This window comes from Wolffia australiana, chromosome 4 (assembly GCF_029677425.1).
Source record: "Wolffia australiana isolate 7733 chromosome 4, ASM2967742v1".
Lineage (NCBI taxonomy): Eukaryota > Viridiplantae > Streptophyta > Magnoliopsida > Alismatales > Araceae > Wolffia > Wolffia australiana.
The window spans coordinates 17,942,411-17,966,140 of NC_135838.1; the positions used below are offsets into that span (position 1 = coordinate 17,942,411).

The 23,730-nt window shown below is 42.9% G+C and overlaps 4 protein-coding genes across 6 annotated transcripts; 3 read left to right on the forward strand and 1 right to left on the reverse strand.

Annotated features, from left to right (window-relative positions):
• The first annotated feature begins 55 nt into the window (after positions 1-55).
• LOC144702180 (uncharacterized) lies at positions 56-4,425 on the forward strand. 2 transcript variants are annotated; one of them, XM_078574116.1, is made up of 4 exons: positions 56-773; positions 1,339-1,571; positions 1,869-2,628; positions 3,140-4,425. In XM_078574116.1, exons 2-4 carry the CDS (start codon positions 1,350-1,352, stop codon positions 4,360-4,362), a joined length of 2,205 nt encoding a protein of 734 aa, XP_078430242.1. In that variant the 5' UTR covers positions 56-773; positions 1,339-1,349; the 3' UTR covers positions 4,363-4,425. The 2 variants fall into 2 exon arrangements, with proteins under 2 accessions (XP_078430242.1, XP_078430241.1); XM_078574115.1 differs by having other exon boundaries at positions 1,348-1,571.
• Positions 4,426-4,429: 4 nt separating this feature from the next.
• On the forward strand, positions 4,430-6,967 carry LOC144702181 (Pentatricopeptide repeat (PPR) superfamily protein). Its single transcript, XM_078574118.1, has one exon. It carries the CDS (start codon positions 4,430-4,432, stop codon positions 6,410-6,412), a length of 1,983 nt encoding a protein of 660 aa, XP_078430244.1. The 3' UTR covers positions 6,413-6,967.
• LOC144702183 (uvrB/uvrC motif-containing protein) lies at positions 6,371-8,636 on the reverse strand. Of its 2 annotated transcripts, none has more exons than XM_078574120.1 (9): positions 8,507-8,636; positions 7,972-8,344; positions 7,845-7,904; positions 7,667-7,761; positions 7,502-7,580; positions 7,321-7,414; positions 7,126-7,238; positions 6,750-6,795; positions 6,371-6,650 (listed from the first exon to the last, which is right to left on the reverse strand). In XM_078574120.1, the coding sequence occupies exons 2-9, from the start codon at positions 8,311-8,313 to the stop codon at positions 6,445-6,447; spliced, it is 1,035 nt and encodes a 344-aa protein (XP_078430246.1). In that variant the 5' UTR covers positions 8,314-8,344; positions 8,507-8,636; the 3' UTR covers positions 6,371-6,444. The 2 variants fall into 2 exon arrangements, with proteins under 2 accessions (XP_078430246.1, XP_078430247.1); XM_078574121.1 differs by having other exon boundaries at positions 8,465-8,590.
• LOC144702182 (Saccharopine dehydrogenase) lies at positions 8,500-10,421 on the forward strand. Its single transcript, XM_078574119.1, has 3 exons — positions 8,500-8,626; positions 8,704-9,428; positions 9,489-10,421. Exons 1-3 carry the CDS (start codon positions 8,515-8,517, stop codon positions 10,170-10,172), a joined length of 1,521 nt encoding a protein of 506 aa, XP_078430245.1. The 5' UTR covers positions 8,500-8,514; the 3' UTR covers positions 10,173-10,421.
• Positions 10,422-23,730: the final 13,309 nt, after the last annotated feature.

Genomic DNA, 23,730 nt, shown 5'->3' on the forward strand with positions numbered 1-23,730 from the left:
CCAGCAGGACCCCCCTAAATTCGATCACAAGAACGGGCTGAATGACATTAAAATTCGATCACACGCGGGTCCCCGAATCGGTAATTCCCCGAATGAGATAGGGGCATAAAAGGAAAAGAGGCCCCGCATGGAGCAGAGGAGTGGAGGAATCAGGAGAGGGAAAATTATATCAAAACCCAGAGGTTTTTCAGAACTTGGGATGCGACCTCATTCGAAGGGAATCCGTCCATGTCTTCACGATCGTCATAAATCCGCGGGGGAAGGCGCAGTTAATGGAGATATTTGGGGGGAGAATCCGGTAGGGAGAGAGGGGGCGGCCGAGGCGACAGACAGAGAGAGTGTGTCGAGAAGGGAGGGAGAAGACGTACTGCAGAGAATAAATAGTAGCAGATGTTGACAAATCCCCTGTCACTGTTCTTCGAAGCTCGTCTGCTCTCCGAGAGATTTTCTCTCTCTTTCTCTCTATCTCTGCCTATCAATCTATCTATCCATCCATCTGTATGACTGCATCCCTTTGGCTAAATCTGTCTGTGCGGCGGCGCAAGGAAAGATTTCGTCTTGGGGACGATTTCGAACATCTTCCTCGTTTTGGGGAATCTGGGATCCGCGCCTCATTACTGACCCTGGATTCTCTTCCGCGAGCGATTGATTCTTGTTGCGGGGAGAGCGTTGGGAGCGAGGGGGGCTTCGCTTGAGCCCATTCCGATCGCTGACGGGGGCGTCGGATGGGAGAAGAAACGGCCGATTGATTGTTGCTCGCCTCGCGAACTTTGGTAATGATTGTTCGTTTGATTTCCGTGGATTTGTGATCTCTTGTTTCTTGTGTTTGTCGACGATGGGGGGTTTGGCATGTCGGTGTTTCTTAGGCTGTCTGTCATTTAATGCTCCTAATGTTGGTGGAGTACCCCTGTTACCGCTCTACGGCACCTGTTTTTTCTTTCTTTTCATCAGATCCCACGCATACTATTTTTTTTTTTGGTTGCCTACGAGCGAGCGGACTCTGCAGAAGTGAAGGCCTGGAGATCCAAGAACTAGAGCTGTCGCCATACCTTCTTCTAATTATCCGCTATTCGAAGATGGGGCAACCTCGGGGAAATTGACTAAATTATTCCAGAATTGGAACGCGTGGGAGGGAATGAGGATGATTTGTTTTTCTACGCAGTTATTTCCTCTTTTTCCTTAACGTCGCTAGTTCAATACGCCTCCTTTTCTCCCCTCAAAACTGATCTATGTTTTCTTGGGACGTTTTCATCCATCTTTTTCGTTTAAAGTGTGGGATAAATTTTTGTGTATTCACAGGACTTTTTAATGCTTATTTGGTTGTGTTATGCATTGGAGTTTTTTCAGGAATGGGAACAGAAGTGCAATTAAAAGGTTATTCACCCGGTATTTTTGTTATGGGGGATCTCAATGAAGATACAAAAGGCGTCTGGACTCCTTTCTGCGAGGGAACATATAATGAGCACATGTACAATGGTCTTATGTCAAAGACTGTCGATAGTTGCTCTGAGTACTATAAAACGTTGTTAAGGCAAACAATGCTGAGCCACGAGGAGGTCTTCAAGAAACAGGTAAATCTTCATGCTTACAGCTCCATAACATAAACAATTCTACAAGTTTCTGTTAAGGGGGCTGAAGAGAATTTTGGGGACCAACCATGTCTTTTTCCTTTGGTTTCCCATTTGTTCTTTTCCACACCATCTTGATAACCTGTCATTTGCCATAGATTTGTTTATTATCCATCGCGGAATCTAGAACCCTCAAAGATTGTTTCTAAAAGGATTTATTAGCATTTCCCATAATTTTTAACTTCTGCATTTGCTTAAACAATCTTCTTAACATTTTATTGTAATTTCTTGCTTGCGCAGGTCATAGAACTCCACCGCCTCTATCGTGTACAAAGAAATATGATGCATGAACTGAAACGGGAAGAAGGACGCTTTTGGCCTGCTCAAGTGCAGTCGACTCGACCCACACTCTTCAAAAATGATGCCGAGAAGTGCCAACTGAGGAGTTGTTTTCGTTTAATCAATGGAAATTACGGCTTGGCGGGAATTTCTGAATCTGAAGATGCAATAAAATGTTTCAATGGATCGCCCTCCCGTTTCAGTCTCGTGTCAAGGGGAAGCGATTATTCTAAAAGTGACCACTTGCCGCATTCCAGACCGACAGAGACATCTAGGAAACTGTTTGATCTCCAACTACCCGCTGATGCCTATTTGGATAATGATGATCTCGAATGTTCTCTGGACAATTACACCGTCAGAGTTCATCTTGATTCTGCCGACCGTGTCAGTGGAAATGGTGGGATTGATTATGACTGTGATGTGGATTTGACGCTTGGGACAACGTTTTGTTGTGATAAGCTGTCTGAAAGACCATGTTCTTCAGTTAAAATGCCGTACGCTCACAAGATGGCTGATTTAAACGGGACTCTTGAAAAATCTGGCGATGTGGTGGTACCTTGTCTTGGTTTCCCACTTCAGATGGTTCATCCCGGAAGGCTTGAAGAGCATCAGAAGGAGTCTGTTGAAAGTTTTTCGTTTTCACTGGGTTTCTCGACAGCTCTGCACTCCAGAGGATACAACTCTGTAAATGAATTTGCATTCCCGTGCAATTCTAATCCTGGTAAGTTTTTCTCGAAAACTTGATCTTTGAGATAATTAACTTTATTAGATACTGCATATATGAAAGGACAAGCTTGCTAATCTTTGTTATACACTATTGAGCGTTCGTGCGGGCGCTATCGTCTTTTAACTTCCATTGTGTTAGTCTTGCAAACGGTTTGCCCATTTTGATTTGCTCATCCCTTCAATTAGAAGTTGTTCTGTAATTGCTATCTTGGCCTCGCGGAATTCAAAAGAGGGAGGAGCGAACAATCTGCTCAAATTTACATCTGGACTAATCTTCACTAATTCATGAATCGCACGCTATACTTGTAATCATCCCTAAAAAATTTATCTGTTAGAAAAGTTTCTCTTTAATTTTTAACCTTAAGGCATTGTCAACTTGGAGAGACCTACTCGTTTGTTTGCCCGAAAACAGTATCGATCTTCATGTCACCGATTGATTTTTCTTTAAAATCAGATACTTTGCAATTTATATTCTTAATTTCATCTTTCCAATACTTTTTTAACAGGAAAAACTAGCAACTTCCTGGGTTCTTTGGATTCAACCTCTTTCAAGGAAGCCCACCAATCCTCCGAATCATTTCTGCTCAGCCCTCGGGGAATCCATCATACGCTGTCTCAAGGACTCTCACCAAATCATCATAAACCAGAGTCACGGCTCCCGACAGAAAAACCTCCACGACAAACGGACGACTCTTCTGATCTGAGCTCGAATACTGCAACGGCGTCTCCCGGAATCACCGGTTCCTATTCCTCAGCAATAAATCTCGCCAGTATCAGAGAATTCACATCGATCCCAAACGCCCGAATGAATGCTGAAAATCAGTTTCTGAGCATCGACCCTCTTTATCGGAAGCCGGAGTCGACTCCAAGTCATGAGATGCCGAGCGGCGTAGACCTGAACCTGGCTCCGCCGAACGGAAACGATCCCGTTTTCGAATTTCACAGAAATTCCAGATCAGGGCAAACTCAGTCTAATCCGGAAGCCGACGGGAAGAACCCAGACCCGTTCGTTCCTCCGGCTTCTATCAAGGGCAATTCAACGAGATTTGTCTCAGAGATCGACCTCGAGGCCCCAATCACCAGTCTCCCGGACGATCGGCTTCCGTCGGCGGTAATGGCGGACGCCGCCGCTTCCGCGGCGGCGCAGGCGATTCAAATGATGTCCCAGGCAAAGCATCATCTCCCTTCGAGCAAGAACTACGCAGCAGACTCCGGCGGCTTCTTGCTCTTGCTAGCAGACGTGATCCTCTCTTCTCTCCCGGGCGATGTTGATGAACTCAGCGGGATGGACTACTTCGAGTGCAAGGCGCTCGAGCTCAAGGAGACGGACTTGGGCGCGCTTCATTGCTGCTGCGGACAAGCAGAAGAGGAAGAGGCCAGCTTGAACAGGCCGCGGAAGGCGGCGGCGAAGCGGCGCCGCCAGCACAGAAACTTCCAGAAGGAGATTCTTCCCGGGCTGGCCTCTCTGTCGAGGCACGAAGTCACTGAAGATCTGCAGCTAATTGGAGGCCTTGTGAGGACTTCTAACCAGGCCCTGTGCCGGCGGCGGCCCAGACCCGCTGCCGTCGCCGCCGCCGCCGCCGCCGCGCCGCCGGGTCCTCCTCTCCCTTGCACTGCTGCCAAGTCCAGAGACGGCGTCGTCGGGGTTATGAGTTGGGGACGGACGACGAGACGGGGACGGCGGCAGAGATGTCAGCCCAGCACCGCCATTGTTCTTCCCGTTGTCTGAATGACAACGCTGTGTACATAATTAAAAGACAGCCTCGTTCTCGTGAAAAAGCGTGCTTGTTCCTCTGATGGGACCGTGGCTGGCGCTGCTCGGCTCGTGCCGGACCGCGCGGTCGCTGGCTCGAGTCCACGCCCGGCTCGTCGCCGCCGGCCTCGGCGGCGACCTTCCCTGCCAGACCAAGCTCGCCAGCGCGTACGCCGAGCTCGGCGACATCGCCGGTGCGGCCGCGGTCTTCTATCGCGTCGACAATCCCGACCTCTACTCGTGGAAGGTGATGTTAAGATGGCTCTTGCAGAGAGAAAAGCACGCGGGGGTCCTCGGTCTTTACTCGCGAATGCGGCTGGCGGGCTTGGCACCGGACAACTCTGTCTACGCCGGCTCGCTGAAGGCCGCCGCCGAGCTACGCTGCTCATGGCAAGCGCGGAAGCTGCACTGCGTCATCGCTAAGGCGGGTGGCAGCCCGGACGGGTTCGTGCTTAACACTCTCCTCGATGCCTATGGCAAGTGCGGCGCGCTGGACTGCGCTCGTCGGGTGTTCGATGAAATGCCTGACAGGGACGTGGTTTCTTGGAGCTGTATGATTGGCGGGTGCGTTCAGAACGAGAGCGCCGAGGAAGGGCTGAGCCTGTTTATCCGGATGCGGAGGGAGACGGAGACGGAGCCCAACGAGTTCACCGTGGGCGGCTTGGTCGCCGCCGGGTCCGCGCTGGATAGCCCGCGGCTCGGGCGGTGCGTCCACGGCTACGTGATCAAGAGGTTCATGGCCGGGAACGTTTTTCTCGCCACGCGGTTGCTGGGCATGTACGCCGAGTGGGGGATGACGGATGACGCCCGCGGCGTCTTCGATCAGCTGCCGGCCGTGGACGTGGTCTCCTGGACGGCGATGATCGCGGGCTACGCCCAGGCCGGAGCCCCGCGCCGCGCCGTGGAGCTGTTCCGCGGGGGCGGAGGGGGGGCTGCTGTGCCCAACGCCTTCACTCTGGCCAGCCTTCTCTCTGCTGCATCGCAGCTCGAGGACCCGGTCCTGGGCGAGACCCTGCATGGGCTCGCCGCCAAGCTCGGGCTCGGGGAGGAGGCGCAGGTGACCAACGCGGCCCTGACCATGTACGCCCGGGGCGGACGATTCTGCGACGCGCGGCGCCTGTTCGACGCCTGCGCCGGCCCCCGCCGAGATGTTGTTACGTGGAATGCCATCATCGCAGGCTACGCGCAGGGCGGGCTGGCCGTGGAGGCACTCAGTCTCTTCCTGCGCATGAGGTCTGCAGGGCCGGCGCCGGACGCCGTCACCTTCGTGGCCGCCCTCTCCGCCTGCGCCGCCGCCGGGGACTTCTCGGCCGGGCAGCAGTGCCACGCCGAGGCGACCAAACGCGGCGTCCTGGCCAACGTCTTCGTGGCCACGGCATTGCTGGACGTTTACGCCAAGTCCGGCGACGAGGCGGCGGCCCGAGCCATTTTTGATGGCATGAGCCGCCGGAGCAACGCCACCTGGGGCGCCATGATCAGCGCCCATGGTGCCCATGGGGACCCTGCCAGGTCCCTGGCCCTCCTCGGCGAGATGGCGGCAGCGACGACAACGATGACGGCGGCAAAGGACCACGTCACCCCCAATGAAGCTGTCTACACCGCCGCCCTCACCGCCTGCCGCCACACAGGGATGGTGGCCGAGGGCCGGGAGCTCTTCAGCAGGCTGTGTGCCGACCCAGAGACGGCCCCTAGCATGGCTCACTACTCCTCTATGGTGGACCTGCTTGCCCGGGCCGGCCGCCTTGAGGAAGCCATGGAGTTCATTCAACGCATGCCGCAGCCGCCCAGCGCCGGCGTCTGGGGCGCCTTCCTCCATGGCTGCCGTGTACACTCTCAGATTGACTTGGGGGAATCCGCCGTCCGCCGGATGTTGGAGCTGCATCCGACGGACGCCAGCTACTACCTGCTCATGTCGGGCCTGTATGCATCCCAGGGAAGGTGGCCTGAGGCTGCCAAGATCAGACAGCTCATGAGGAGCAGAGGATTGAGCAAGTCTCCCGGATGCAGCATAAGCAACACTTGTTGATCTCTGTCGCCAATTCACTCAATTGTGATCCCTCAGGTCTCGTCTTCTTGGCCATCGGCGGGGACCTCATGGCGGGGCCGCTTGTACTTGTCCCGGAGCTGCTTGACAGGGATGAAGTCACCAGCAGAGTCGACGCCGTAAAACAGGAAGGAGACATACGGGTGGTCAAACCCCCCTCCAAGCATTGGCCTCGCCTTGGCTGGCAGCGGCTCCTCGGCGAGCAAGTTCTCCTCCGCCACTGCACCAACCCAACAGATGACAGTGGGTCACACCCCAAACAGGCAAGCAACAGACCCTCAGCGAAGAAGAAGAGTTTCTTTCATGGAATGATACCAACCGTAGGCCACGAGAAGCTCAGGCTCTTCGTTGACGTTGACCAAGACCTGTTCCAGCGCAAGTTGACATGATAAGGAATTAGACATGTTCTTTTTGTGCGAATTTTTCATTCTGTTCGGTTTTCCGAACAGAACAAAAACAAATTCGAACAGAACATCGCACAGACCTGTGTGCAAATTTTGTTCGCTTTGTGCAAATTTTGTTCTACTTTTGTGCGAATTTGTTCGTTTTTTTTTTAAAAAAAGAACAGAACAAAGAACAAGGCCCTGTATGGTTCTTTTGTGCGAATTTTTTGTTCGTTTAAAACGAATAGAACAGAACAACCATGTCTAGAAGGAAAGCAAGAGCCGAGGAAAGGGGGTGTTTGTTTAGCTGACCTGGTAGAAGGGCTGGTTGGGGCCTCTGTTAAGCCTCTCAACCTGCGCAGCTTCCATCCAAGAGTTGGTCTCACAGCAAACTGGATCCATCCCGCAGACCACGGCCTGATAGCCTGGAAGAAGGGAATAGACACTAGACAGAGTGAGTCTATGGTGGAAGTTTTAAGAATCCGCCTGAAGAGAGATGATGAGCACCGAATATCTTGTGCTTCAGCTTCTGCCCAAGTCGAAAAGAGTACTCCAAATTCTCGTATGCGAGTGCCTTCGCCGAGGCCGCCAGAGACTCCGCCTGCGTTTTCAAGAAATTCATCCCCCTCAAGACATGGGAAACAATTTTTTTGAAAAAAAATGAAATTTTGCTCGAGCTATTGCCCACCTCGATCTTTGAAATTTCGTCCCGAAGATCAGCCGCGAGAGTGTAGTTTTCGCGCTCGATCGCCTTCTGAAGATCCGCTCTGCTCATCGAGATGGAATTTTTTTTTGTTCTTTTCTTTTTTGCAGCGCAGTATGGGAAGAATTGGGACATCAGTTTGGATCTTACCGGAGGCACAGGAGATTAATTGCTTTATCCTGAGCCTCGTTCTTCGCAGATGATCCCCTGCTAGCCTCCCGCTTGCTGATGATCTCGCCCTCCACCTTTCGTGTACGCCAGATCAGCTTGTTATACAGATCCAAATGAAAGAATGATGCAGAAATTTGGATTTGATCACTGGCACAACCTCCGCGAGCTTGTTCCTCAGCTGCTGGGCAACTTCGTACTGCTCCGTGTTCAAAGCGTACTGCGAAAATCGAGAATGATTGAATGATTTTGACCTAGTGGAAGAGCGAGCATACATGAAAACTCACCTGGATCCGAGTTTGAAGGTCTAGCTGAAAGAAGAACAGCAAGATGTCCTCGTTGGCGTTCTCGCTGCGCTCGGAGCTGGCATCCATACCTCCTCTTCGCTGATTGAACAGCCACGAGGCTTTAACGGCGCTCGATCTTCGCCTTGATCCACGAACTATCGCGGAAAATGATCGAGAGAGTTGCTTCTCTCTCCATGGGGATATCCCGCCGGTCCACAATATCCCTCCACGAACCCTAGATTCCTCTTTCCAGAGTGCCACCGATCCACAGCTCCTGCTGCCATTAGCGGACGCCGCGAAGCCGCTCGCCGAAGTCCCCTGCATCATATCCGCGCGGACCATCACAGCATCGCGCAAGCAGAAATTTATTTTCCTGAAAATCGAAAGATTCAGCTCAGAAACTCGAGCAAGAACAGTCGAGCGGAGAGGCTGGAAAGTGATCGGGAAGACGGTGATCTTGGGGATCAACAAGAATTCTGCGAAATTTTCCTACCCGCCTGATCGCGGGATCGAACCCTAGCTCATGGATGCTTACCAGAAGCCATGGACCAGCAGCTCAACGACGGGAAATATGCGGTTAGGCAGAGGCGCGAGCAGCACCTCTCGTCCTCTCTCTATCTCGACGAAAACCCAACAAAAGAAGAGCGACGGAACAGTTAAAAACCCGATTTTTATCAATCTCCAGTTATCCTTGGGTAAATACCGCTACTTAACCTCCTCCCGTGTCGGTAGTTGGCACAGAACTCGTCTCCCTCTTCCTCGACAACTTCCAGGAAGAAGAGAAGATGGAGCGCGAGGATCGCCATGGCAGGAGCTACGACGTGGTCATCTTCGGCGCGTCTGGCTTCACAGGCAAGTACGTGGTGCGGGAGGCTCTCAAGTTCCTGGGGAACCCACCTTCTTCTCCGCTGCAAACCCTAGCCCTAGCCGGCCGCAACCCCGCCAAGCTCGCGGCGGCGCTCCGCTGGGCCGCTGCGCCGTCTCCGCCGCCGCCCGTGCCCATCATCGCCGCCGACGTCGACGACCCCGCCTCCCTCCTCGCCGTCTGCCGCCAAGCCCGGCTCGTGCTCAACTGCGTCGGCCCCTTCCGCCTCTACGGCGACCCCGTCGTCGCCGCCTGCGTTCGAGCCGGCGCCGACTACCTCGACATCTGCGGCGAGCCCGAGTTCATGGAGCGGACCGAGGCCGCGCACCACGACCAGGCGGCCGAGTCCGGATCCCTCGTCGTGTCCGCCTGCGGGTTCGATTCCATCCCGGCTGAGCTCGGCGTTTTGTTCAACTCCGCCCAGTGGGACGCCCCCTCCGCCCCCAATCAGATCACTGCCTACCTGAGCTTGGAATCGGAGAAGAAGATCGTCGGGAACTTGGGCACGTACGAGTCCGCCGTGCTCGGCGTCGCCAACGCCGGGAAATTGCAAGAATTCAGACGATCCCGGCCGAAGATTGCGAGGCCGATCGTAAGCTCTCCCCTCAAATTCCTCCTTCTCCTCCGTTTTTTATTCTAACTCCCGCTGCAGATCCCGGGGCCGAGACCCGCGAATGAATCCCTGATCGAGCGGCAGAAATCGCTCGGCTTCTGGTCTCTGAAGCTCCCCTCCGCCGACGCCGCCGTCGTGCGGCGGACGCTGGCGGCGCTGGCGGCGAGCCCCGGCGGGCTCCGCGGCTGCGGCGAGAGCGAGGAGCAGGCAGAGCAGAGAAAGGAGTTCTGGGCGGGGGTGAAACCCGCCCACTTCGGCGTGAAGATCTGCTCGCGGTCTCTCCTTGGAATTCTCCCGGTGATCTTCACCGGGATCAGCATCGGGCTTCTGTCTGGGTTCTCCCTGGGCAGGTCTCTCCTGCTCAAGTTCCCGGGCTTCTTCTCCCTCGGCGGGTTCAGCAAGACGGGCCCGTCCGAGGAGGAGGTGAGCAGCGCCTCCTTCAAGATGTGGTTCGTCGGCCATGGCTACGCCGACGGAGGTAGCCCTTCAACCAAACCGGACATGGAGATCGTCACCCGAGTTTCAGGGCCTGAGGTGGGGTACATTACCACGCCCATCGTCCTCCTCCAGTGCGCTTTGATCGTGCTGGGAAAGCGAGAGAGATTGCCCCGAGGCGGGGTTTACCCCCCTGGCATCGTCTTTGGCCATACTGATCTTCGGCAACGCCTGCAAGAGAATGGCATCTCCTTTGATCTCATCTCCAAGAAGACGCTTCCTGGTTGAACACCAGTGTACTGCTTAGTTTCCTGCTTAGTTTGAATAATCGAACGAAGCCCTTGTTCGAAACCTTGCTGTCCGCCGGATGAACTGGTTGTCTTCTGCTGCAGAATCACGGATCAAGCAGGACTCATCATCGGCCTGGAGAAGAGCTTGATTGGAGAGGGTGGCCTTGATTTCACCCCTGTTAAATTTGTGTGTTCGTCCTGTTAAACCTGTTAAACTCGATAGAATATTGATGAGTTAACTTAAAAATGAGTAATATTAGAAGAAATGTAAATCTAGTTGCTTCATTAGGCATATATGTTGTTTTATAGTAAGATGGCAAGTTATTTCAATTATATTTAAATTAAAATTTTGAGCATTGGGAAACTCATATGTGACACTGATAAACCTGTTAAATTTGTGTCTTCGTCCTGTTAAACCTGTTAAACTTGATATAATATTTGATGAGTTAACTTAAGAATAAGTAATATTAAAAAAATGTAAGCCCAGATGCTTCGTTAGGCATATATGTTGTTTTAAAGTAAGATGGCAAATTATTTTAATTTAAACGTTGGACATTGAAAAACTCATTTGTGATACTGATAGACCTGTTAAATTTGTGTATTCGTCCTGTTAAACCTGTTAAACTTGATAGAATATTGATGAGTTAACTTAAGAATGAGTAATATTAGAAGAAATGTAAGCCCAGTTGCTTCACTAGGCATATATATTGTTTTATCGTAAGATGGCAAATTGTTTTAATTATATTTTGATTTAAATGTTGGACATTGAAAACCTCATATGTGAGACTGATATCGTCATCTAACCCCTGTGACTACGTCAGGTCCTGATATGGGGACAGTTTGTGTTGTTTCTTGGAGTCAATTTCTTGGATACTCAGCAAGTTTTAACAGCTTCAATCCATGCAATACTTTGGACCACTTTCAAGCATTTATTGGCTTGAAACTCTTGTGATGATGATGAACCATCAGACCCATTAGATTTGTATGTTTGTTTGTAGCTCCTTCGTACTGCCCCCTGTGGTCATCATCATATATTATTTTTTGTTGTCCTTGCATGATCTTACTGAGCCAGCATCTTCTTGGAAGCATCTTTCAGGAACTGCTCATAATTTTGGGAACCAATAAATTGCTGCCTTCTCTTAGATGTGGCTTTTTCATAGGCTATTTTCGATTAAATTTATTAATATTAGATATTGAGAACAATGAACCACAAGTTTGATTAGATTTTTATGTTTCTTTGTTGCGTCTTCATACTTCCCTTGTGATCATGATTCATATCCTATTTTTTGGTTGTCTTCGTATGATCATAATGAGCCAATATCTTCTTTGGTACATATTTTGGGAACTGCACTTGATTTTATTTGTCTCTTTTTCCTTCTTAGTCCTCCCTGTTACCATCATTAATGATGGGCTACAGATATTATATTTTTGTTGTCCTTCTCACATGGCATATTGTTCGGTTATGGTGAATTGATTGAAAGCAAGAAAACTATTTTCTATGCAACATAAGTTGATATAGATTCCCAATCAGTCTCTAAAACATAACACAGATAGTGTACCTTGTGAAGAACTTGTCCCACCCTTGACTTGACCCTTGGAGATTCTTTTGAAGTTATTCGCGTGTTTGGCCACTAAAAGTATCTACGCAATCAAGGTGCTCTTAAAACTCTTATAGGTTTTCTCATGATGAAGACACTTTTCTTGTTCAATTGGAGAAAATGGGAGGGCCGGGGGGCAACTCTAGCAAGTATAGGCGCCTAAATTGGGTGCTCGTACCCTATTTATACCTAAAAATTTTCTCAAAAATCCCTGAAGTAAGAACAAGTATACCAATGTCCTTATAACCTTGTATATATGACCCTATAATAACTTATATGGCCCGATAATAATTATTTGCCAAAATTAGTAAATAACTCATAATTAATTTAATCGAAGTGATTGGTTAAGTTTCTAGCCCGTGGGGTGCCAAGTTACATCTAGTGCTCTAGAAGATAAATAGTAATGTTTGAACTCTCTCATGGAACCTTTACCATTATTGAGTACCGTGTATGTATAATCCTTCGTCCATGTGAGACTCTCAAATGACTTAGGGAATGATTCATCGTCAAATCCTAATCCATCATTTAGTACGAATGCATAATGGGGACCATTAGAAAATCTCCTTTCCAATATCTTCTCAACCTTGGTAAACGATTTAGCTGCATCATCTTCCTTCAGTCAATCTCCTCCTATGTTTAGATTGGATGATCAAATCTTGACCACTCAATCACCTCGTACTTCTTACCAATTTGAGCTAAGAATTATATGGATCCCATGGTAAGAGACTCACAAGTTGTAGTTGAGATAAAGTCATCCATCCACATGATGTCTTTGGTGTCTTAGTTCGATAATCAATTATACAATCATGACTCATAAATCAACATGATACATTTAAGTATAATACCATTCATGGATTCATACAGATGAATTTAGTGGAGTCTTTCTCCAAAGAGCACATGTTGTGTGTCCTTAGTGTATCTATACTAATAACCACAATATCAGCTTTAGTTATCAGACAGTGATATTCTATCAGGATAATATGATGTCCATCTCGACTATCGATCATATGAAATTATTAAAAAAACATGTCTAATGAGTGGTGACTAGTCTATTAGGATATCATCATAATTCACAAGTTTATCTCACATAATCATAGACTTCATTTTAAGTATCACACATGAATAGTATGATTCAATACTTTTTTCAATACACTTAAATAAAACATGATGGTGTGATTAGCTTGACTCCCACATGATATCCATCACATAATCAACCAACATCATCTTCTATTGCACATCTTTCTCATATATTCCCTACCTTATTTATGGTTATTGTATGGTAATAAAATTGGATTAGATTTAATCGAATCGCCTCTTTGTTTATTCTATTTTCCTGAACACATCTTCTCTGCCTTCTATATGATTATCCTTACATGATTATAAAAATATGATCTGATTGAATCGAGTTGCCTCTTTGATTATTATACTTGCCTTACCGCAAGTTGATCAAAGATGACGCTCTCAGAAATTCATCTATTTGGTTAGCTGATTAGGTGGTCACTTGAGGTGGCCAATTGAAATTCATCTTTGATTTGTTATTATACTCAAGACATGTTAGAAAGTCTTTTTAAGATTTATAAAGAACTAGATTCATCAGATATGTTGAAATAAATTTATTCAGTGGCACTAAGCTTAGTGGCTAGGATTCAAAATCTTTTCCATTGATCGAGATGAGATTGTGAAATTGATGGAACCGTAGTCTGGCTCTTTGTTTATTAAACCATAATCGCTGGAAATTTCCATCCACACTGCTTCAATACCTTCTTGTAGTTTCCATTTTTTTAATGGTATTATTTGATTTATTGTAGATTTGAAACTTACTCTGCTCAAGATTATGATCATGATTAATCATGACCCTATTGGATCCTCATTCAAGTAGCCCATCTTTTAGTGTGGTTTCACTAATCCTCAAAATGGAGCCAAAAAGCATGATAAACTAGTTGAAAGGTGAGTCTCATGTGTTTTGGCATAGGGTCCCTCTTTCTACCCACGTGGCAGGAATTTTTCAAGTCTAGCAGCAGGAAATTTTTGTCGATAAGGACTATTAGTTCTACAATATTTGGTGACTTTTGGGTCCTAGAGAGAAATGGAGGTGAAGCAGATGACAAAGAGACAAACTTTCAGCTGGAGAGAAAAGCAAGCACATAATAACAAAATTTAGGTGAGTAATATGAAGATAGAAACCTTATTGATTTCCCCATAAGATGGAACTCAAAATATTAAATGTTAGAAGTTTGTTGATAGAAATGAAAATTACTAGAGAAAATGGCAGTCCATCATCACATCTCCAGGCGGATGACTAACGATTTCATCCAATGGTATATTTTAAAGATATTTTAGGCAATATGTAGTCTTTTTGCAATGGTATTACTCTTATTTATAAGGAAAAAACTGCCTTAGCATCATCTGCATTGAAGGTTCATTTGATTCTACATGGCGCAATGGACTACTCCACTTATGGATTGGACTGACAATTTCTCTCTAAAAAGGGACCAAGAATGACAATTTATCGGCCAAAAACACAAATGAAAGTGTATTATATGATGAGAGACAAGCTCTTAAAGCATGGGTATTTTGTGAGATGGAATCCTATTGTATGATTGCCATAGCTTTATACCCAATAATAGAGTTAATTGGAATTTCTTGTCCAGAAGAAGATTATTGATCAGCTGAATTCTATGTTTAATTAAACAGATTAATTACTATCATTTTTTGTTATCAACTTTTAATAATGTTTATAATGAACCCTCTACCCAAAGATGTACATGATGAGTAGAGGGGTCATCTACAAGGATCCAGAGTTCAAGGATTGAATTGAAGCAATTTAGAATGAAGTTGTAATCAATTTAATCTTGATTTGATATAATTTTTAGGGAATATCAGATATTCAATATTATATAAGGATGATCTATCTTGATTTACTTTCTAAATGAAAGGATAGGTCCTTAAAGATCACGAGAGAAAAGAATTGCGAAGAGGGAGGTAGGAGAGATGAGAGAATATGGAGAGAATATAGGTCCTCACTTCATTCAATCTGATCCTAAAAAATAATATCCAAAACCAGAAGTTTAATGAAATTCAAAGGAGAGTACTTAATAATAGGGTTTGTAAACAATAATGGTTGGTGAAGATTGTAGAGATTCGAAGGAAAGTGAGGAATAGATAATGAATCAAACCTTTTGGGTATTTTAGGTCTGATAATAGAATTTAATCATTAGATAAATTTATTCTTGAACCATGACAAGGTCTAGCACATTTTTCCCTAGATAGGGTGATTTAAGAGAACACAAATCAAGATTAACGAAGAAAGAAACTGAAGATCAAATAAAATACTAGTATAGGGTGAGACCATTCAACTTTTGCCCCTAGGTTTTCCTTAATTTTATTTATTTGTAGGACTCTGTTGTTATATCCATCCACATGGATGGAAAGAGGACACAATAAAGAACTACCTTCAAAATTTGTGGTTAATCTGACGACTGGATCTTCAAATATCAAGGTTTGAATTTGGAGCAATCTAAAGTGTTTGATTCTTTAGATTTTTTCTCTCCCCAGGAAATTTACAGAAAAACCACTCCACTTTTTCACAATTTTATTTTGAATCCAGTCTTAGAAATATTTGGATATATGGCCCTTTGTTTCTCAGTCACCTTCATTATCTCTCCTATTTCACCTAAAAAATTGCAAAAAATCCTCTATTCTTCCAAAACAAGTTAAACATCAAAAACTTTAATGCAGTAGGAGATTTACACCTACAAAAACTACTGATAGTAGTTTTAGAGCCCTTTTCTTCAAGTTATATTCTCAATAATTTCAAGAAAAATCCATAAAAATCAGTATATCTCAGGAAAATTCAGGATAATATACTAAAGATATGTTTTAATCAGTTTTACTATGATAACACGCAATTATAATCATTTTATTGAAAATAAAAATGCAATATGTATGAAATTAATACAGTAAATTACTTGGTATCATTTATTTCATTCAAAAATTTTAAAAGAAATACCACTTAGTTAGTAGTGCATGTGTGACACTTATAATGACATCCATGAATACATGACATGCCTTAATAAATTTTGATGATATCGGAATATTAAGATTACAAGTTTTGAAGCATGTGTTTTAGATATTCATATTCAAAGGATACTTGAGAAGCACACTGAAATATCCAGATATAATAGGACTATCTAGCATGACTCATATGATGAGTATGGCATGTCTTGTAGCTATTAATGTGGAGACTCTAAGGATAAATAATGGATTCCCTTGAGCGGAAATAGTTCATGTAATTGATATGTAGAAATTCCTGAATGGTATTATAAAAATTTTTAATTAGGTTGATTCACATTATGGTTCTGTAAATGGTCCTTAGACTTGAGACACCAAAGACGTCTTGTGGATGGAAAGCCGTACTTTCACTATGACCTATATGTTGTAATAACACACATTTTTAATACATCAATGTGACCATATTTACAGGTTTATTTGCATTACATTAATTATATGTATGCATGTTATCAAGCATAAAGTGATTAACTTTACTTTTAGAATATTATTTTGAATTTTATGAATGTTTAAGTATTTTAATGCTTTTTATGATGTCATATTCCAAAATAACATAATTTTTTCTTAAAATATGACTTTTCTTGAAATGTTTTGGCATTCTATTTTAAGAGATGTCATTTCTAATTCAATATATATTTCTAATATTTTGATAAATTAATATCTATTTTTTGGAACTATTTAACTCCTCTTTAACTTTTCTCATTTTTTGAAATTGGAGGTGAGAGAAATTCAAAAGGTTGAAAATGATTGAAACTGAAATTGTGATATCTAATGATCCAAAAGGATTTTTGGGCTGAATTTTTTAGGGTATATTTTTTCCTACCTCGTTCCATCCATATAGTGGGCTCTTTGAACTCACTTCCTCCTAGTGAGGCTGATTGAAAGAGACTGAAGATTTTAAAGGTCGATCAAGGTGTTCTAAGTATTTTGAGAAATTGCAAAAGATTGACAAAAAGTTGGAGAGGCTGATCTGCATTAGGAAAATGCCTTGATTCTGACATAACATAAGGATGTAATGTTAGTCTCTTACATTACATTAGTTTCTCTCCTTCACATTCATTTAGTTAGATCTACACCCTTATTTTCATCATCTCATTCTCATCACTATCTTCCATCATCTAACCCTTCTAAAACCATCTCCAATCTTGATCCCGCTCTCTTCACCGTCATCTCATATAGAAAGCCTAAATCATCTAGTCCATCATCCTCTTATCCATCTCACAACTACCTATCCATACTTTTATTATATCTGTTAGTTAGATTATTATCATTTCTTCTTCCATCATTTTATTTCAACATTATCCATCCACATCCATTCACCCATTTCATCATCCTATCTTCTTATTCATCTTCTACATACATCATAGTTTGATGTCTTCATCTATCGCACACTCTCATTTTCACTTAATCTATCCATGTCTGTCACGTGGTCAAATCATGAGCTAAGAACAATTCTTGGATCAAACACATGCTGGCCTCTACATTTGGTCAGGAACGCTGAGCACCCTTTGCTTATGCAACAGTAGTTTCTTGCAATAGCTTTATATTGCTTGGAGGTTACAGAGGGAAGGTAGGGCTCGACCCCATACATGAATTGGATCATTATATTACAAGGAGAAAAATGAAGTCATAGTCAAAGCCATTATGTGGGGAAAGACCAGGGACGATACCGAAGTAATGCAACAAGGTGCACATGCGTTGGGTAAAGGAGCTCTTGCACCTTGAGACTTATAGCCCTATGTGCATGCCCATAGGCACGACCACTACACACGTGCCCCTAGATAGGGCGTCACGCGCCCATGAGCCATGGCCCTTGGCGCACCCACCATTCCATCCCTGCCTTAACGCTCCACATGCCATTAGCACCCCTGCTGACACCATCGCGTGCGGTTCGCATTGACATCGCCGTGCTTGGCGTCTCAAGCCTTGGTGCCGCTCACCGCAGCACTATCTACAAAGGTTCCATGCGCCCCGCAACCATCTTGGTGCTCTTTGTGTGCAAGTGCCTTAGTCTCATGGTGGGATGTCTCCCGCCTCACTCCCCGCACATGCAGCCTGCGCGGCGTGCGTGCGCGTGACACTCAATGCACTCACATGCATGCCCACACAGCTCCTACACACAGTGCTCGTGCCTTTGCCACCAAGCCAACATGCACCCTCAGTGGCCTACACACATAGCACTCACTGGGCGTGCCCTGATCTGTCGCACTTGCACACCGATGAGCACAAGCACCTAATGGGCATTAGCTTCAAAGAGCAAGGTCAGGTGTCACCACCATGATGTGTGTGGTGTTCACCCTTAAGGACTCAATCTCCTATTCTGAGTCCACGTACACAGACATGTCCTCACAATTAGCACTCATGCCTCTATGCAAGAATGCCGCCTACTTTGGGGCCTTACAACATCCCCAACCTATTCCTCATATCATCCTTATTAAATAACTATTATCACCCTTTCACCCCCTCATATTCATCACATCACAAAATACTATTTTATATGTATATCATGTCATCATTTACAGAGTATTTAAGTCTAAATATGAGTTCCTTATGGAGATGACTTTTGTTCATCATTAACTAACATTATTTTATGAGTAAAGGTTTATAAATTATTATATATTACCTCAAATATCATTGAAAAATTAACACTATAAATTTGAGTTCATCAGGTTCCTAGTCATTGAATTCTATATAGTATAAGAGCAGACGACTCAAGGAAGATGATGCCATGAAGACCTTAACCAAGGAAGTAGAATATCTGAGAAGAATTCTATGATGATTTCTGACTGCATCAGTTCTAATTTTGATCACCAATTAGGATTTGATAGTTGGCCATACTGTAATTTAACCTAGGAACATCAAGAAGATGAGGGGTATACATACATGGTAACTAATGATAGGCAGGATCCATGAGTGAGACAATACACTCTTTGTTTTATCTTTTAGAGCACAAGGTGTAGGTTGGCTTCCCATGGGCTAGAGACTCAACGTATCGATTGGGTTTAATCAATCTATCATCACATAATCTATATGATTATATAGTTTATAAATTTGGAATGCCAGTAAAGCTTATTGGGAAGTTGTAACTAAATAAACTGATACATAGGCGTAGAGGGTCACATGCAAATGATCTTTTGAATGTTAGAAAATATACTTAAATTGTAGGTTTTTTACATGAAAAATACCCACTTAGTATAAATAGGGGAAGGTTATGAACAAAATTCTCTCAAACCAGAATTATTTATGGTTCTTCTTCTCTCTTCTTCCCATAGCTTCTTTCCATTCCCGATGTGATCCAAGCAATGTAACAGAAATGATGGTGGGTGAATAGAGCTTATCAAGGTGAAGGATGAGATTTTATATTACAAGGATTGCATGGATACGTCTAGTGGCTGCACACTTGAGCAGATCAACATGACTCACTTGAGGATCCGATAAATCACAGATGTAATCCGTGCCAGTATGATTCGATTCATCTTTTTGTAGATGTTCTTTTGATTCCATTTTAAGTCTTTCGCTATGAGTCCTCGTACGTTTTCATCCAGATCAATGCTCCATGAACCGACAATACACTCACCAAACACCACAGCAATCCCTCATATGTGCCATGCGCTATGCAAGGGTAAGAAATAATTCCTTAAAATAGAAATAATTTTATTTTTAATGTCGTCAAAGTTATTAAAACATGTTTGAATGCATACACATTTGAATCAACATTGGAGATGTTCTCATAACACTTCATATTAACTTAAAGTCAACACTTCACAATCAAAAGCATTTTGATGTTTTCCATAAATATGCCCACCTTTATGGCCTAATGGCACTACTAGCAAATGTTTCCTTGTTTGCCATATAATCCATCATTCTCACATGAGGATTCTGGTAAAAAATCTCATATGAAAATATGTAATTATTTTATGAGAGTGAAGTACTTGATTACATGAGACTATTATATGTGTATCTTCTTACCTCCATTTTTGCCTTGCCATGTATAATCTCGTCCAATGCACCATCTGAGTGCCTTGACATGATCCTCTCCATCATTTGAATTCTCGTCGGATCTACTTAAAACAGATGGAGCAACATATGTGTTCGAACTAGTACATTGTGACATGTTGGGACAGGCTCCATTCATTGATATTTATGGTTTTTGATGATTCTTGGTTGCTATAGATAACAGAAGTTGTTTAGTGGTATCCACCTCATTAATCATGGATATGAATTTACTAATAGTATTTTTGGTTTTATGTTTATGATCTATTTCTTGTTTGGTTTAAGTTTCAAGAGATTTCACAATAACAATGGTCATGAGTTTATAAACTATGACAATGAGAATTTATTCAGAGATCAGTGCATCATAAATGAAACTCATGTCCCTACAGACCTCAATAAAACATAGTGGCAGAGAGGAAATTAGGAGATATTCTTAATAAGACAAGAGCCACCACTATTCAGATTTATGTTCCAAAGACCTTTTGGAGAGAAGCTGCTATGATCTCCGTCAACTTGATCAACCACGTTATACCCCTACTCTCCAAGGTAAAACGCTCGATTCCAATAAAACTTGGAACCTCACCTCTTTTGATCTGATTATTATTTCCATATACACTCACTCTGGACCAAAAATTTGGCTCCAAGGGCCATTTTGTGTGTGTTTGTTCAGTACTCAAATACTCAAAAGGGATAAAAGTGTTGCCATCCTTCTATGAGACCTACACTAATATCAAAAGATGTTACATTTGATGAGCATAAATCATGTTAGTCTAAACAACCTTTGGTAGAGACAAGACTGCTCCTATGAGTACATTTTTATTCTCACCAATTTATCTAATTCCTTTTGATAAACCAAATGATGAAAAACTAATTCTCGTCCCGTAGTCCACTCATGAGCATCCACACACAGATGTTGATCCATCAAGTGAAGAGTTTGGAGATCCGACCCTTGTTGGTCATATGTCACAATCCTTGACTGAGTGTGTTCCCCAGCTTACTTGGGTATTACACTATCTCTATCATTACACATGATACAAGACTCAACACACTTACATTAACCAATAATAGAGCTCCCCAAGACATTCATCTTCATGCAAACAAACCAACCCGTCCTTGAAAAATGAATATGCTAATTCAGGAAGATACCCAGCTCTCTCAGAAATCCCCTTTTTCATTTAAGTAATACTCTAATTTTCCAGAATGTCACACCAGATCATAAAGCACTTCTGCTGGATCTACAAAAAGTATTATCCCCAAGTCTGTTCATGATGCCCTCCCTCATCCATAATGGGAAACCGCTATGGAAGTGGAGATGAAAGCTCTTCATTCAAATCAGACCTGGGTATTCACTTCTTTACGTGGAGTAAACTATGCTATTGGCTTCATATGGGTCTATATTTTAAAGTACAAAGCTGATGGACAACTTGAACGACACAAAGTCAGTTTGTTTGCCTAGGGATATCCCCAACATTATGGTATATATTACAAAGTTTTACTTTAGTAAAAAAAATGAATAATATCCATATTCTCATTTCCATAGTGACATGTCATAACTGGGAACTGACTCAATATGACACAAAAGTATGATTTTACATGGTAAGTCTATAGGATAACACCATCGATCCAGCAAAGTATGCCATCCTTGGAATACATTGTACAGATTCAAACAATATCCCCAGGCCTGGTTTACAAAATTTACAAAGACCATGACAAATATCAACTATCATCAATGTGATGGTGTTCATACTCTATAATATCATAGTACCTACTCTAGAAAGAATGTTCTTATCATATACCAGTTGATGATACCGTGATTACTTGTCTCACATGGTATTACTACTTTAAGCCAACATCTTAAATTCAACTTTGACATTAAGATCTTAGGAATTTTTTATTTATTTCATTGGGATTGAGGTTGCCAACTCTTCTAGTGATATCATTTTATCTCAACATAATTATGCTTATTATCAGCTAAATGAAACTAGGCACCTAAAATTTTGAATTCTATCTACCCCTATGAAGGTCAATCTGAAGCTAACTCGTCTTTCTGAAGAACCAGATACTGCCCTTCTGGCTTATGAGCCACTTGTAGGAAAGTTAATCTACTTAGTTCATACTTAGCATGATCTATCATATAATATTAATGTTCTTAAAAAAATCATAACATGTCTAAAATTATCTCATTTCCAGATCATCCACTATGTGCTTCTTTACCTAATGAGCGCAATTTTCCTATGTATAACATTCCAAAAATGTAAGGCCTGTCTTCTTGAAGTATATACTAACTTGGACTTTTTTGACTCAGATCAATCATAATCCAATAACATGGTATTTTTATTTTCTCTATGTTAATTTAGTCACATGTCACAAAAAAAAGCAAAAAACTGTCCCCCTCTCTAACACTAGTCAAGTTCTTTACCTCAGGCAAAGGAATTAGTGAGACTCATTGGATTCAGAATATTCTCCAAGAATTTGAGCTACCTCTCAGTCAACCTGCAACACTCCTTTGTGAATATAAATATAAAATCATCATTTCACATGACCTTACTTAACATGAACCAAAAAAAATTATGAGACTCTACCACCATTTCATCAAGAAACACCTAGAGGATAAGACTCTTCAAGTTCACTTGTTGATTCCCAGGCCAAGGGATTGACTGATAATCATAAATAGTGTACTCTTTTTACTAATAATTTCATGTATTTTATGTCCTTGTTATCCTTGAAATGATCATGCATGCATCTTATTAATGCTTCAAATGATTTATCACACTTTGAGAATGAATTTTCTCTCTTTCTTGAGTTTTTGCCTTTTGACATTGTTTATTGAAGTTAATTTCATGAATACAATGATTTTCAAAGTCATAAAATATCTATTTACATTTATTTAAATATTTAAGGTATTTATTATAATTTAAAATTATATTCTATTTTTTTCTGATTTTTAGTACTTTTATGGATTTTTCTGAATTAAATTCATAAAGGAAAAAAATTATAAGTCAAAAATTATAATTTAAAATTTATTTAAATATTTTTATAATTTTTATGACCTTTTCTGCTCCTAGAAAAGCGCCAATCGAGGAATTCGCCACACAAATAAGAGGAGAGAGAAAATTGAATGACTTTGATTGCTCCAAATTGAAATGACGATATTTAACGATCTTGAAGCAGTTTCGGACAGAATGTTTGAGGGTAGTTCCATTTGTCTCTCCTCTATCCATAAAAAAATATTAGATCTATAAATAGAACCCCGACCCTTTTTTTAAAAATAACCCTTGTATTTTATTCGAAATTATGATTAATATAGTGATTTACTCATTCAAAATCTCATTCGGGTTCGTTTTGGCACTCCGATAATGAAGGACACATGAAGAGAAAGCACCACTGGTCATTGGGCACGTCACAATGAGGTTAATGTGATTTTCATCCTTTTCAGACTCACGTGTTCATCCTTTTCCTATGTCATCATCAATAAAGTAGGTTTCACTATCACATAATGCTACACGTAAATTATTGGCTTATTTCTATTATATTTTACATATTTATGTGCATTATTATAATTAAAATTTTATGTGTATCAAGCTGTAAATGATTAAATCCATTTTGGAGTGTTATTCTGATTTTTAGGATTTAATGGTATTTTGGATACCATAATCTACACAATGACACATGCCATCCTCAGTGTGGGTGATCGGGGAAGATGAGGCAACGACACCAGTCATTAACTAGCTGAAGATTGGACTCCTCAAATGCCAACTATTAATATTGGCCAACAACTATTTTTTTCTATCATAACATAGCACGTGAGCGACTGATAAGCCAAAAATAGGGGTAAATTTTACTAAATTTTAATCCCTTGTCGTTGTCAATTTTGGCTTATACAATAAAATTTATAAA